At 37.5% G+C, this 12,323-nt stretch overlaps 1 protein-coding gene and 1 non-coding gene across 3 annotated transcripts; both read right to left on the minus strand.

The window, feature by feature from the left end:
- Positions 1–3,484: 3,484 nt before the first annotated feature.
- LOC116246135 (uncharacterized) lies at positions 3,485–12,025 on the minus strand. 2 transcript variants are annotated; one of them, XM_031617843.2, is made up of 4 exons: positions 11,860–12,025; positions 11,748–11,783; positions 6,813–7,159; positions 3,485–3,959 (listed from the first exon to the last, which is right to left on the minus strand). In XM_031617843.2, the coding sequence occupies exons 3-4, from the start codon at positions 7,133–7,135 to the stop codon at positions 3,773–3,775; spliced, it is 510 nt and encodes a 169-aa protein (XP_031473703.1). In that variant the 5' UTR covers positions 7,136–7,159; positions 11,748–11,783; positions 11,860–12,025; the 3' UTR covers positions 3,485–3,772. The 2 variants fall into 2 exon arrangements, with proteins under 2 accessions (XP_031473703.1, XP_049931522.1); XM_050075565.1 differs by lacking the exons at positions 11,748–11,783; positions 11,860–12,025 and having other exon boundaries at positions 6,813–7,190.
- Positions 9,875–9,947, minus strand: TRNAA-UGC (transfer RNA alanine (anticodon UGC)). The gene has a single exon. It is a non-coding gene; the product is annotated as a tRNA-Ala (tRNA).
- Positions 12,026–12,323: the final 298 nt, after the last annotated feature.

Here is a 12,323-nt window from a genome sequence, read left to right on the forward strand (position 1 = left end):
ATGCTTCTGATTTATGTCTAATTAAGTATATGTAACCAAATCTTGAGAAGTCGTCAATAAACGTGATGAAGTATAACTTGCCACCATGAGTTTGGATTCTGAAAGGTCCGCAGATACCACTATGAATTATCTCCAATAATTCAATGGCCCGAATTACTTCAAACGAAAATGGTTTTCTTGTCATTTTTTCGTATACACATTACTTGCATTTTGTAAAATCATTTATATTTATGTCAGGTATTAAACCTTATTGTGCTAGAGTCCGCATCTTTTTTATGCTTATATGGCTTAATCTTTTATGCCATAAGTTTGTGTTTACACTCATTGCACAATCAAAATAAGCAGAACTGAAAGCTTCATTCATATAATTCAGTTTGAACATACCATGTTCTTTTAAAAATTTTCCACCAAACATGAACATTCAATGTTTTCCCACTGTTACTTTTCCTGAAATAAAACGTACTTCAAAACTTTTCCTAGTCAGTGCTGGAATAGACACTAGATTCCTCCTCATGGAAGGGACATACAAAACCTCGTTAAGTACAACACTTGTACCCTCAACATTTAGATGATATGCCCCAATTCTCATGACATCACAATATGAGTTGTTTCCCATATAGACCTTGTGGGTTCCTGGACTCAGATTTTCCATGTGGATCACTCTTTTTTTTTGTCTTTGCAATGTGATGAATAGCTCCCGAATCAACCCACCATCCAGTTAGATCTCCATATGCAAACAGACATTCTGACACGACACAGATGACTTCTCTATCAGAGTCCCCTTGAGGCTTCCTTTTGTTGTAGTTGCCTTGACCATTGTTGTCTTTCATATTTGAGAATTTTGTCCTGTAGTTTTTCCTTATATGTTCAAGCTTTTCGCATCTGGAGCATTTCACTACAGTTCCTTGAAATTTCTTAGTACCTGCAAAATTGCCCTTGAACTTGCCATCATTTCAATTTTTAAATTGTTTTGGTTTTAAAGGCACATGACTACTAGCAGGTTTTTCCTGGACTGTCATCAATTCTATTCTATTTCTCTTGGTCAGACGTTGTTGCTATAGAGCTAACTGTATAGGAAGTTTTTCTAAAGTAAGATTATCAAATTGGACACTGAAGACAGTAACTGCCACATCTCAAGAATGAGGTAGGCTATTCAGGATTGTGCTGATCTGCATATTGTCAGATATGACATTCCCCACCACGGCTAAATCTTTAGCCATGACCAACATTTTATTAACATGGTCCATTACGTTGTCTGACTCTTTCATCCTATAGAAATTATACTGTTCTAACAGTAATTGTACGTGCATCGCGGTCATAGTATTGTATTTGGAAGAAATAGTATCAAAACATTTCCCTGGTAGTTGGACAATCCTCAAATACTCTGATCTGATCATCTTTCATGAAGGCTAACATGATGGTTTTAGCCATTAGATCATCAGTGGTAAAGGACTCATATGCCCTTTTTTCTTCATTTGGAGGTTTGTCTCTTAAAGTATGAAAAGACTGGTTGATCACATAAATGAGTCTTTCCAAAGTCAATGTCATCATTATCCTACGCTTTCATGCATGGAAATTTGTCCCATTCAGCTTTTCAGTCTTAGCTAATTCAAAGGCTCCCACTCTTGATGTCATTTCTTTTTCGGACGTTGATCTCTTGGCTCTGATACCACTGTTGGAGCAAACCATGTAGCAGCGGAAGATGCACGTCTGGAGGTTGCACGTCGTCTCCTTTCATTAGGTGTTCCCCACAACCAAGTGCAGCAGTCACGAACAGTCGTCATCTCAGACGTTATCAGGTCATAAAAGACCTAGAGCTCCTCCTTCATATTTGAATGATTATTATATATGTCTGGCAGATGAGCTATGGTATTTAGCAGATATTGATGAAATGTATGACAATCTGACATATGATGAAGCCATTAGCTCGCATAAATCATCAGATTGGGTGAATGCTATGGATGAAAAAATTGAATCCATAAAAAAGAATAAAGTTTGGGAATTAGTAGATCTTCCTAATGACAGAAAGCTCATTGGATGTAAATGGGTGGTGAGGAAGAAGTATAAAGCTGACAAATTAGTCGAAAAATTCAAAGCCAGACTGGTAGTGAAAGATTTTTCCCAAAAGAAAGGAATTGATTACTCAGAGACCTATTCACTGGTTGCAAAGTTTGCATCAATCAGAATAATTTTGGCTATCGCGGCATTCTATGACTTGGATATTTGTCAGATAGATGTGAAGACTGGTTTTCTGAATGGTGAATTGAAAGAAACTATATATATGACTCAACCACAGGGATATGTCATCAAGGAAAAAGAAGACAAAGTATACAAGTTGAATAAATCGTTGTATAGACTGAAACAGTCTCCTAGACAATGGTATTTTGTTTTTGAGAAAGCATTTACAAAACTTGGGTTCGTTGCAAACCAACTAGGCCACTGTGTTTATGTTTGGAAAAGTGGGAGTCTTTTCTGTATTCTATCATTATATGTTGATGACATATTGCTAACAAGAAATGATAACAATATTATATTCAAAACGAAGACTTGGCTGAACAAAAACTTCTAAATGAATGACTTGGGTGAAGCATCCTATATATTAGGAATAAAAATCACTTGAGATAGAAACTCAAGAATCCTGAGTTTAAGCCAGGAATGGTATATTAATTATATCTTGAAGAAATTTCATATGTTAGACTACAAACCAATTGGGACTCCTATAGCTGAAGTAGCAAACTTAAACATGAGTGATTGTCCTGGTGAAGGACAACAAAAATTAAATGTTCCATATGCACAAGCAGTTGGCAGTCTGATGTATTTAATGCTTTGTACTAGACCAGACATAAGTTTTTCCATTGATCTGGTAAGTTGTTATCAAAGTAATCTTGGATGGTCTCATTGGCAAGCAGTCAAAAGAATTTTTTGGTATATTAAAGGAACGAAAGGACTGAAATTGTCTTATCAAGCAGATGAGCTAAATTTAGTTGGCTATTCCGATGCAGATTTTGCAAGCTGTAAAGATTATAATAAATCCACTTCGGGGTATGTTTTTCTCTTTGAATGTAGGGCGATAGCCTGATCCTGTAAGAAACAGGGATGTGTTGCTCAGCACACACAGGAAGTAGAGTATCTTGCTTGTCTTTTGCTGTATAGATAAACCGGTTCCTAAAAGAATTGAAATTAAATCTTGATCATAAACCTGTTCAATTGTACTGTGATAATCAGGCAGTGATATCTCTTATGAAGAATGGAGTTGTTAGCTCAAAGAGTAAACATATAATAGTGAAATATCATTATGTTAATGAAATGATCGAGAAAAATGAAATCTCAGTTGATTACTTGCCTACCAATGAATGGAAAACCTCGCTATAAACATTGAAAAAGGTTTAGGTTACGTTGGATAAACCAATTAAGGAAAACCACGTAACAAATTGAATATAGAAAACCCACAGAAAGTGGAAGCAAACTGACGGTCTCATGGCAAAGTAGGAGATGTTGGATAGTAGCCATTGAGCCCTATCCAGATATCTAGTAACTGCAAAGCAGTTATTAGATTTTATTTTAAAACTGTTCCTAAAAAATCTCCCAAGGAACCGCAACTAGGGTTTGGGGAAAACCTAAGGGGCTGGACTTCATATTCCTAGCAAGCTTTCTTGAACATATCAGCCGTGAGAAACCCCTTGGAAGGAAACCCCAAAAACTAATATCTGCTTCTTCCTCCTTCTCTTGCACTTGTTCTGTTTCTCTCATTTACAGAGGTACCCGTTCGTGACTACTGCACTTGGTTGTGGGGAACACCTAACGAAAGGAGACGATGTGCAACCTCCAAACGTGCATCTTCCACTGCTACATGGTTTGCTCCAACAAGAGCATCTTCACTCTGACTTCCATGGCCTGAGGCGAAGCAACCTCCACCTCTTCCATCACCAACAGCTTGCCTGCCTCCCATGCAACAGCAGCTAACACCAACACAAGCAGACATACATATCAGATGAAAGCGTCTCAACAAAAGACAGGAAGAACTACCATCTAAAACAAAGGTTCCCCTCATTTTGATCTGGATCACCTCCATTAAAATCTAATCTAAAAGAATCCCAAAACCTTGCAGCAAACTTCGCCGCATACCCACGAGAAGGAAATCTTCAAACGTCAAAACAGACCAAGATTAAAATCCTTTTCTTCATTCTAAAACAGCACAAAAGAAACTAGAAAACTAATGATAATCCAACGTCTATCAGACCAAAACCTTGAAAGCCCACAAAGTAAGCAACAAGATTTTTTTCAATCAGACAGTCCATACCTTTGCATCGGATCTCCTGACCAGCAGTAGGCTAGTAGCCATTTCGCTTCAACAGAGATGAACAAGTTATAAAGATCTGCATTTCTTGAACAATCTGAATCACTTCGATGTCCAGAGTGTAGGAGCTCAGAGTTATTTATAACTTTAGCATAGGGGGCTTAAACGGAGAGAAAGAAAGAGAGGACTGCACTTGTTTTTTGGGGAGGAAGCACGCTAACTTCAATTCATTTGGCTGATTTAAGGTTGCCAAACAGGGGCTATCCACTTTCCCAATGACAACAACAGCCCTGAGAGTACTACTTTGGAGGAGGGCGAAGTAACCACCAATGTCGAACCTCAACTAGGACTAAGACGTCCTTCTAGAGTAACTCGGCCTCCATCCAAGTTAAGTGATTACTATATTTACTTATCTGCTGACAATCTTCATTCAATAGAAAATTATCTCTCGTTTGAAGCTCTCTCTCATAACTACAAATCATACATTTTTGCCACTTATGGGCATCAACAGCCAAGAAACTTTAATGAAGCTAGTGCAGACTTAGGATGGAGGGCAGCCATGGAAGAAGAAATCAAGGCACTTGAAAAGAATCATACTTGGGATCTTGTTCCTCTACCAGATGAAAAAAAATTGGTAGGATGTAAATGGATCTACAAAATAAAGTTCAAGAACAATGGAGAAGTGGAGCGATATAAGGCATGCCTCATTGCAAAGGGCTTCTCTCAGACAGAAGGAATCGATTACAATGAAACCTTTGCTCCAGTAGCAAAAATGAACACGGTGAGAGCGCTCCTTGCAGTTGCATCTACAAAAAGGTGGAACCTCCTTCAACTTGACGTAAAAAATGCATTTCTCCATGGCGAATTAGAAGAAGAAGACTACATGAAAGCCCCACAAGGAATTAACTGTCAATCTGGACATGTTTGCAAACTAAGGAAAACTCTTTACAGATTAAAGCAATCACCTCATGCCTGGTTCGCTTGTTTAAGGACAACACTCATCAAGTATGGATTTCAGCAAAGTTCTGTCGATTACACCATGTTCACATTCACTAGAAAAACCAAGGTAACCATTTTGCTTGTGTACGTAGATGATATCATTATTACTCGAGATGATTCTGAGATCATGCAGTCTATAAAGAAATTTTTAAATAGTGAGTTTGAAATCAAAGACCTTGGTCTCTTGCGGTACTTGGAATAGAAGTGGCTCACTCAGACAAAGGAGTTTTTATATGTCAACGCAAATACACAATTGATCTTCTGAAAGACACTGGATATCTTGGAGCTAAGCCTGCAAATACGCCCCTTGAGATGAACTACAAACTAAGAAAGAAGATGGTGATATTGTCAAAAACAAAGAAAGTTTTCAAAAACTAGTTGGAAAATTTATATATTTGACTGTTACACGGCTTGGCATCATGTATGCTGTTAGTGTAATTAGCCAATTCATGCACCAGTCGAGATCCCATCATATTGAAGCAACTCATCGGACCCTAAGGTATTTAAAAGGGACACCAGGAAAGGGAATGCTAATGAGACAAGATCAACCTCATCATCTTCTTGGCTATTGTGATGCAAATTGGGTTGGAGACCCAAATGACAGACGATCAACATTAGATTTCTGTACATTTATTGGAAGAAATTTGATCACTTGGCGAAGTAAAAAGCAAGCTGTTGTAGCTCGATCCAGTGCTGAGGCTGAATACCAAGCCATGGCCATATGTGCGTGTGAATTGATTTGGCTTAAGCACCTCCTTAAGGACATGAAGGTTGAAATTCACTCTCCAATGGAACTTAAGTGAGACAACATGGCTGCTATTCATATTGGCGCGAACCCCGTATTCCATGAACGAACCAAACATATCAAAGTTGACTGCATTTTGTTCGAGAAAAAATTCAAGATGGCACCATTACAACTTCTCATGTCAGAAGCGAATACCAACTCGCAGACATCTTCACAAAAAGTTTGGGGAAAGAAAGACATAGGACGATTGTGGACAAGTTGGGGCAGACTAATGTTTGACTACCAACTTGAGGGGGAGTTGTTAGCGCATTTGGAAGGAAGCACTATCAACGTCTCTACCTTGGAAAGAAATCTTCAGCAGTTTCTTTGAAAAGAAATCCTCAACTTTGAAAAGAAATCCTCAACAGTTAACTTTTTTGGATTGAGGACATGGGAACGAGAATTGGCGTCAATCTAATTCTGCCAATCTCGTCTTTCCCTTTCTTATAATTGTTGCCTTTTTTATGTAATTCCCTGATTTCCAGGGATCTTGAGATTGTTGGGACCTGTATTGGAAGAAGGGGTTGTAATCCATATAAGGAGATGACTCCCACATTATCAGTGTGAGAGAATATGAAAAAGAGAGACAAAACAGAGGTAACTTTAATGCCGAACCACGTTAAAATCTGAGTTCTTTCTTTCTTCCTCTTCTTCATCCATGAATTTCATCCACGAATTTCAACAGTCCGCACCTGAAAAAGAAGGCGAGAGATGGTGGAACGAGAAGCTTACTCATAATAAGAGTGGGAGTTCTTGAGCAGATTATTGAGCATCTGCCTCACGTCTTCCTTCTCGCCCTCGTCCTCTGCCTCCCTCTTCCCTCCTATCCATCCTTCCTCTGGATTATCCCAGTGAATCCTGGTGTCGATGCCCGGAAACAGTTGCCTCCGGCGCCGGTCGACCGTGCCGATGTGTGCGGAGATCAGCAGCCGGCAAGGTCTGAGGAGCTTGGGCTTTGCCTTCTTCCAAGTTGCAGGGAAGGTGGGGATTGCTGTGGTAGCTGACGCCATGGATGCCCAAAAAAGCAAACAGTTGAATAACAAGTACTGGTTCATCGATGGCTCCAACTTTCTCCTGAGCTGTATATATATATACAGAGAGAGTGAGAGATTTGAGTTGGTATAGAGAGAGTGAGAGAGAGAGAGAGAGAGAGACTAACTTGAATTGGGAAACTTGAAACAATGGGAGGAGAAGCGAGTCCATTGTTTTTTCAAGGAAAAAAAATTACATTGGGCGTTCATTAAAGAGCGCATATTGGCAAAACATTGTCAGATACGAAGATATTTACATATTGGCTGTTGTGGAATTCTTGTTCGCAGAACAAATCTCAGGATGATGGAATGTCTCTTAATTGGTTGTTTGGTTTCTGTTTTTACACTATAAGGAAACAAATATCATGATAGAAATATGATTCTTGTACTTGAAAATCCATGGTAGATTTGTAGTCTTATAATTAGTAAATGGTTTGGTATTTATGGTGACATAAAATCCCGACTTATATATATGGATTTTAGTACTGAAGTTGGACTTAGTACAGCTTGGATCCGAATCCGTTTTACCATACCAGATCTAGTAACAGACTACCTCGTGTGGTTTGGATTTGGATCGACCTGGCTGTGACGGATCTCTCAGTGGGATTTGGTTTTTAGAGAGGGATGCCCTCGCAGCAAAAACTGTGCCGTTTTAAGAATGTTAACGGCTTTTCAGTAAATACCATCCAAAATTGTACTCATTTGGTAATTTCCTTTCCTTTCTCTCTGCCGCCACGTCCATAAAATCTTTAAGTAAACATACTTTGCTTTTTTTATTAATGCTTATTTAAGGAAAAACATATTGAGTATAAAATCTCACAGTCATATCTCTATATAAAGAAGGCGGAATCAAGGGAGGGCCGGCAGGGACCCCCACCTGCTCCCCCAACTTATTTATTTTTTTTAATTTACAAGAAGATTTAAAAAAATTCTGTTGTTTTATATAAAAGTTTTTTAAAAAAGTATTTTAACTCGTAAAAATTTTAAACCTGTAATTTTATCCCTCATTTGTTTGAAGGTTGTATAGACTGATAGTACATTATTCAACTCGGGTATTACCGCTTCCCTGCTTAAGCAAATAACAAATAGTAACACATCATAATGTAATACCAACCATGAGTTTTGAACACCAAATCTCCTTAAATGTGAATTGCTTTGCGTTAAAAAAAAATTAAGACAATCTTGAGATTTGAGATTGAGATGATGTCAATATTTTTTAAAAAATAAACATAATCTCGTTTTCTATTATTCTTTACATGTTTTTTATGTTTCTTAAAATTTCCTGACATGCTAAGAGAACTAATAAATTTTGAAACAAAGATTACAAAAAAAGCCCGGCCAAGAAAATATTTGAGGACCATATTGTGACAAAATCAGAAAGAAACTTTGGCTAGTCAAGTGTGAATGTTTGCGTATGTGACGTCTGTGTGTACGTATGGGTGCGAATTGTTCTTTAATTTTTAAAAAGATATATATATATATATATATATATATATAGATAGAGAGAGAGAGAGAGAGAGAGAGAGAGAGAGAATTTGAATCCAATCGAACTGCTTAAAAAAAAATTAAACATGAAATGAGTTTAATATCTTATTAAGAAATTAGATGGAATGGAACTGAATAAAAAACTGTATAATCGAATTCAAATTCAGGTACAAATTCAATTTTAAATAAATATCCTCTAAATAAATCAGTTTTTAACATACCATAATAGAATTCAGGTTCTAATCTATTGTGTGTTATTAGAGTTGGATTCGGATTAGATGTAAAGCTAAAAGTCAGATTCATGTCGGATTTTTAGATTGTAAATTTAAAAATCGAATTCAGATGTGGTATTAGACTTTTCTTCATCCATATTTGGATTTGAACGCACAAACACCGGATAGATTGGATACAGTAAAGGATACACCCGATTTCACTTGAATCCGTTGGCATTCTCAATTAAAGAATACTTACTGAAATTGAATAAGCCGATTTGCCAATTTAACTGAATAAATGGTAAATTGGCCAAAAATATATATAAATTATTTTTGAAAATATAAATGAAAAAAATAAAAGAATACAAAAAATCAGAAAATATTTAGAAATTGACATGTCACACTCTTGAATCCGTCACAAAATCAGAATCGCCAATTCAAACTAATTTTGATATATCAGCACCATTGGCAGAGCCAAAAGGATCTCGCATGGGCCCTGAGCCCACTTCAATTTTTTTTTTAAAAAAGTTACATGTAAATTTTAAAATTTTTACTTATATAAAATTTGAAAATGATATTTTCGGCCGTGTCAAAATTTGAAACTGTAATTTGACCTCCCTCATGAAAAATTTCCAACTTCAGAGAGAGTCGAAACTTCCTGCCGATCGAGTTTAGGGTTGTGTAGGTGTCTCGCGCACTGCATGTCGACTAGTGCATCGCTATGTCCCGATGCATCAAAGTTTGGTTTTGGATTCGGAACTTACTTTTTGAAACTGAAGTTTGAAACCGACTGATATGTGATCCAAATCTAATATTTATCTGAAGACTGATTGGAAAGTTTACAGGATCCTAGTCTGATATTAGACTTAGATTTGGATTCGGTTATGGAACGTTACCTGATTAACATATTAGGAAATTGCATGGATATCCGATCCACTCGAGCCTCCGGACTTGTTTAATGCAAAAGTTAAAAACAATAGAGGAACGGAAAAAAATTAATGAAATTATCCACGACCGAAAGATACAGGAAAAAGGGAGGGAAAATGTTGGGGGTAAGGAAGAGAAGTGGAGATGCGTGGGATCGAACCCCGTGCCTCTCGCATGCAAAGCGAGCGCTCTACCATTTGAGCTACATCCCCTGATTGTTTTATAACCTCTCTTTTTTTCTCCTTTTAAAATAGGATGCCTGCCAAAAAGTTTCTAACACACATTGTTTGTTCAAATTTACAGCATAAAAAATTGAACAGAAATACTTTGTAACGGGAACAAGAAAAATAGACTTTTTTTTCTCAATTTACATACAAAAAGATTCAAAAAGGCCCGAAGATGTGGTAGAAACATATGCATAACAATCTCCTCTTGTTCTGGACGCATTGGGTAGAACAGAAAAATAAGAGAAAACAAAAAGAAGGTGAAAAATGTCGTTATATATTCAGAATATGAATTAAATTCTATGCTATTTTTAATGTATCACGATGATACTGTCCTCTCTGTTTTAATGTTGGAACTAAATTTTCATTTTTTGAGGTTATTATATCAATTTATATATATTTTTATATAATATTGAACAAAAGTTTTGTTATATAGGATATATAGATCATGGAAATGACTTGAGGAGAAAGAAAATTTAACAAATATTATTCAAAAGGTGAAATGAAATGATTGAATTCGATGAACACTTGCGAGAATGCGGTAGGAGAGGGACCCACCTATTAAGGCAAAAAAGAGGACTAACGTTGACACAAAAGAAATTTAAATTACATATAAAAATTTATATATTTTTTTAACTTTATATAAAAAATTAAAAAAATGATATTTCAACCCCTATCAATATTTTGAAGATAAAATTTGGCCTCATATGAAATGATATTTTATAAGGATGATTTGAGGAGTATGGCTAAAAGTTACTATGGTTTCAATAATATTGATATTAATATATATATATATATATATATGCTACAAAGAAGAGGCTTCTCAATGGCGACTAATGGACAGAAACGTAATGTTTTTGTGTGTCTGCACGAGAAAAAGAAGGTGAGAGACGGTGGAACGAGAAGCTTAGTGTTCTTGAGCAGATTATTGAGCATCTGCCTCACGTCTTCCTTCTTCTCGCCCTCGTACTTTGCCTCCCTCTTCCCTCCTATCCATCCTTCCTCCGGATTATCCCAGTGAATCCTGGTGTCGATGCCCGGAAACCGGCGTCGGAAACCGTTGCCTCCGACGCCGGCCGACCGCGCCGACGTGCGCGGAGACCAGCAGCCGGCGATGCCTTAATTATATGTCTGCATTCTAACAAGTTGCCTGCAGAGATAAAGGCCAAGTCCCTGTGTGATTCTTCTCCTGTCAAACACTTCGTTCCCATTTTAGGCTCCTTTAGCAACTAAATCACTGCGAGAAATCATGATTTTAAAGTTAACATGTCTGATTTTTTAGGTTGAAGAATGGTTGCCGTGCAAAAAACTGTTCGTGGCTTTTCTTGCTGTTTTTTGCGGGATTCCGGCGACCTCCGTCCTTCTCCGTCTGAGCTAACAGAGAAGATGAGAGAGTGATCAAGATCAAAAGAGAGATGAAGATAGGCTTGGTTTCATTAGAGAGAGAAGAGAGGAGTGGGGGAGAATACATGGTTTAATCCTTTGCTCTTTTTTTTTTCCTGTCCGGCGAAATGCCCATTGCATGATTAGATGGTGTTTTTAATCACATCTAAGCAGTCATGAATTAGTATTGGCCATGGTTTTTAGCTACGGAATGCAGGTATTAGAAACAAAAGAAACCAAACAGAAAGCGAAGGTCCATTCTACTTGCTTTGTTTGCAGAACAGCAAAACAGAGAACTCATATCACGGAAAATATTATGCAGTCAACGGAGATCACAACGCAGCAGATTCCAGAAACAGTTCTTGTAGCCTAAGAAAAGCCTCTACAACTATAAAAAAGACGTACCTTGATTTTGCAGCAACCGACCTTGATCAATAAAACCTGAGGGGAAAACAACACAAAGAAGAAGCAAGGATCAGATAACCCACCAGGAACATGCCTAGTGAGAGAAACTCACCTCCCACGGTCCATCTGTCCATCTTTTTTACTCGCCTGGCCCTTGAGCTCTCCCCCTCTGATTACGTGAGGTGCAGCAGGTTCTACTTACAAGCCTCGGATTGTGCAGTGAATTTTCAACCAGAAGATGGAACAAGGGTACCTTTGCCACTGGTAACTGTATTCAAGGAAAAGGGCAGCTGCTAGTCTTTGTCTGTAAAGAGAAGACGAAGAATTTTCTCCAATAAGCTCTACTTTTTGGCATTCATTTCATGGCTGCCCTTTGATCGCACGTGAACATCTTATCGTCGATAGCTGTTTGGCTTGATGCATACATGTGATCGTAGCCGACGGATTGGAACACAGTCGAAGATTCTTTTGCAGCGACAATTAAGGGCTCAACTCCGATTATATCAACCACTTGTATTCGTGGCATAGTTTTGATCTTTTTTTCCTTTTCAATTAGATAAATGTTTTACACATCGA

The sequence above is a fragment of the Nymphaea colorata genome, chromosome 1 (assembly GCF_008831285.2).
Source record: "Nymphaea colorata isolate Beijing-Zhang1983 chromosome 1, ASM883128v2, whole genome shotgun sequence".
Taxonomy (NCBI): Eukaryota; Viridiplantae; Streptophyta; class Magnoliopsida; order Nymphaeales; family Nymphaeaceae; genus Nymphaea; species Nymphaea colorata.

What these genes read in the sequence shown, in the direction of transcription:
- LOC116246135 (XM_031617843.2), bottom strand. Translation starts at nt 7,135, where the DNA reads ATGAACCAGTACTTGTTATTCAACTGTTTGCTTTTTTGGGCATCCATG. An exon ending in AACTCCCACTCTTATTATGA is followed by an intron (nt 3,960 to 6,812) that starts GTAAGCTTCTCG and finishes TGTTGGTGTTAG; the next exon opens with CTGCTGTTGCATGGGAGGCA.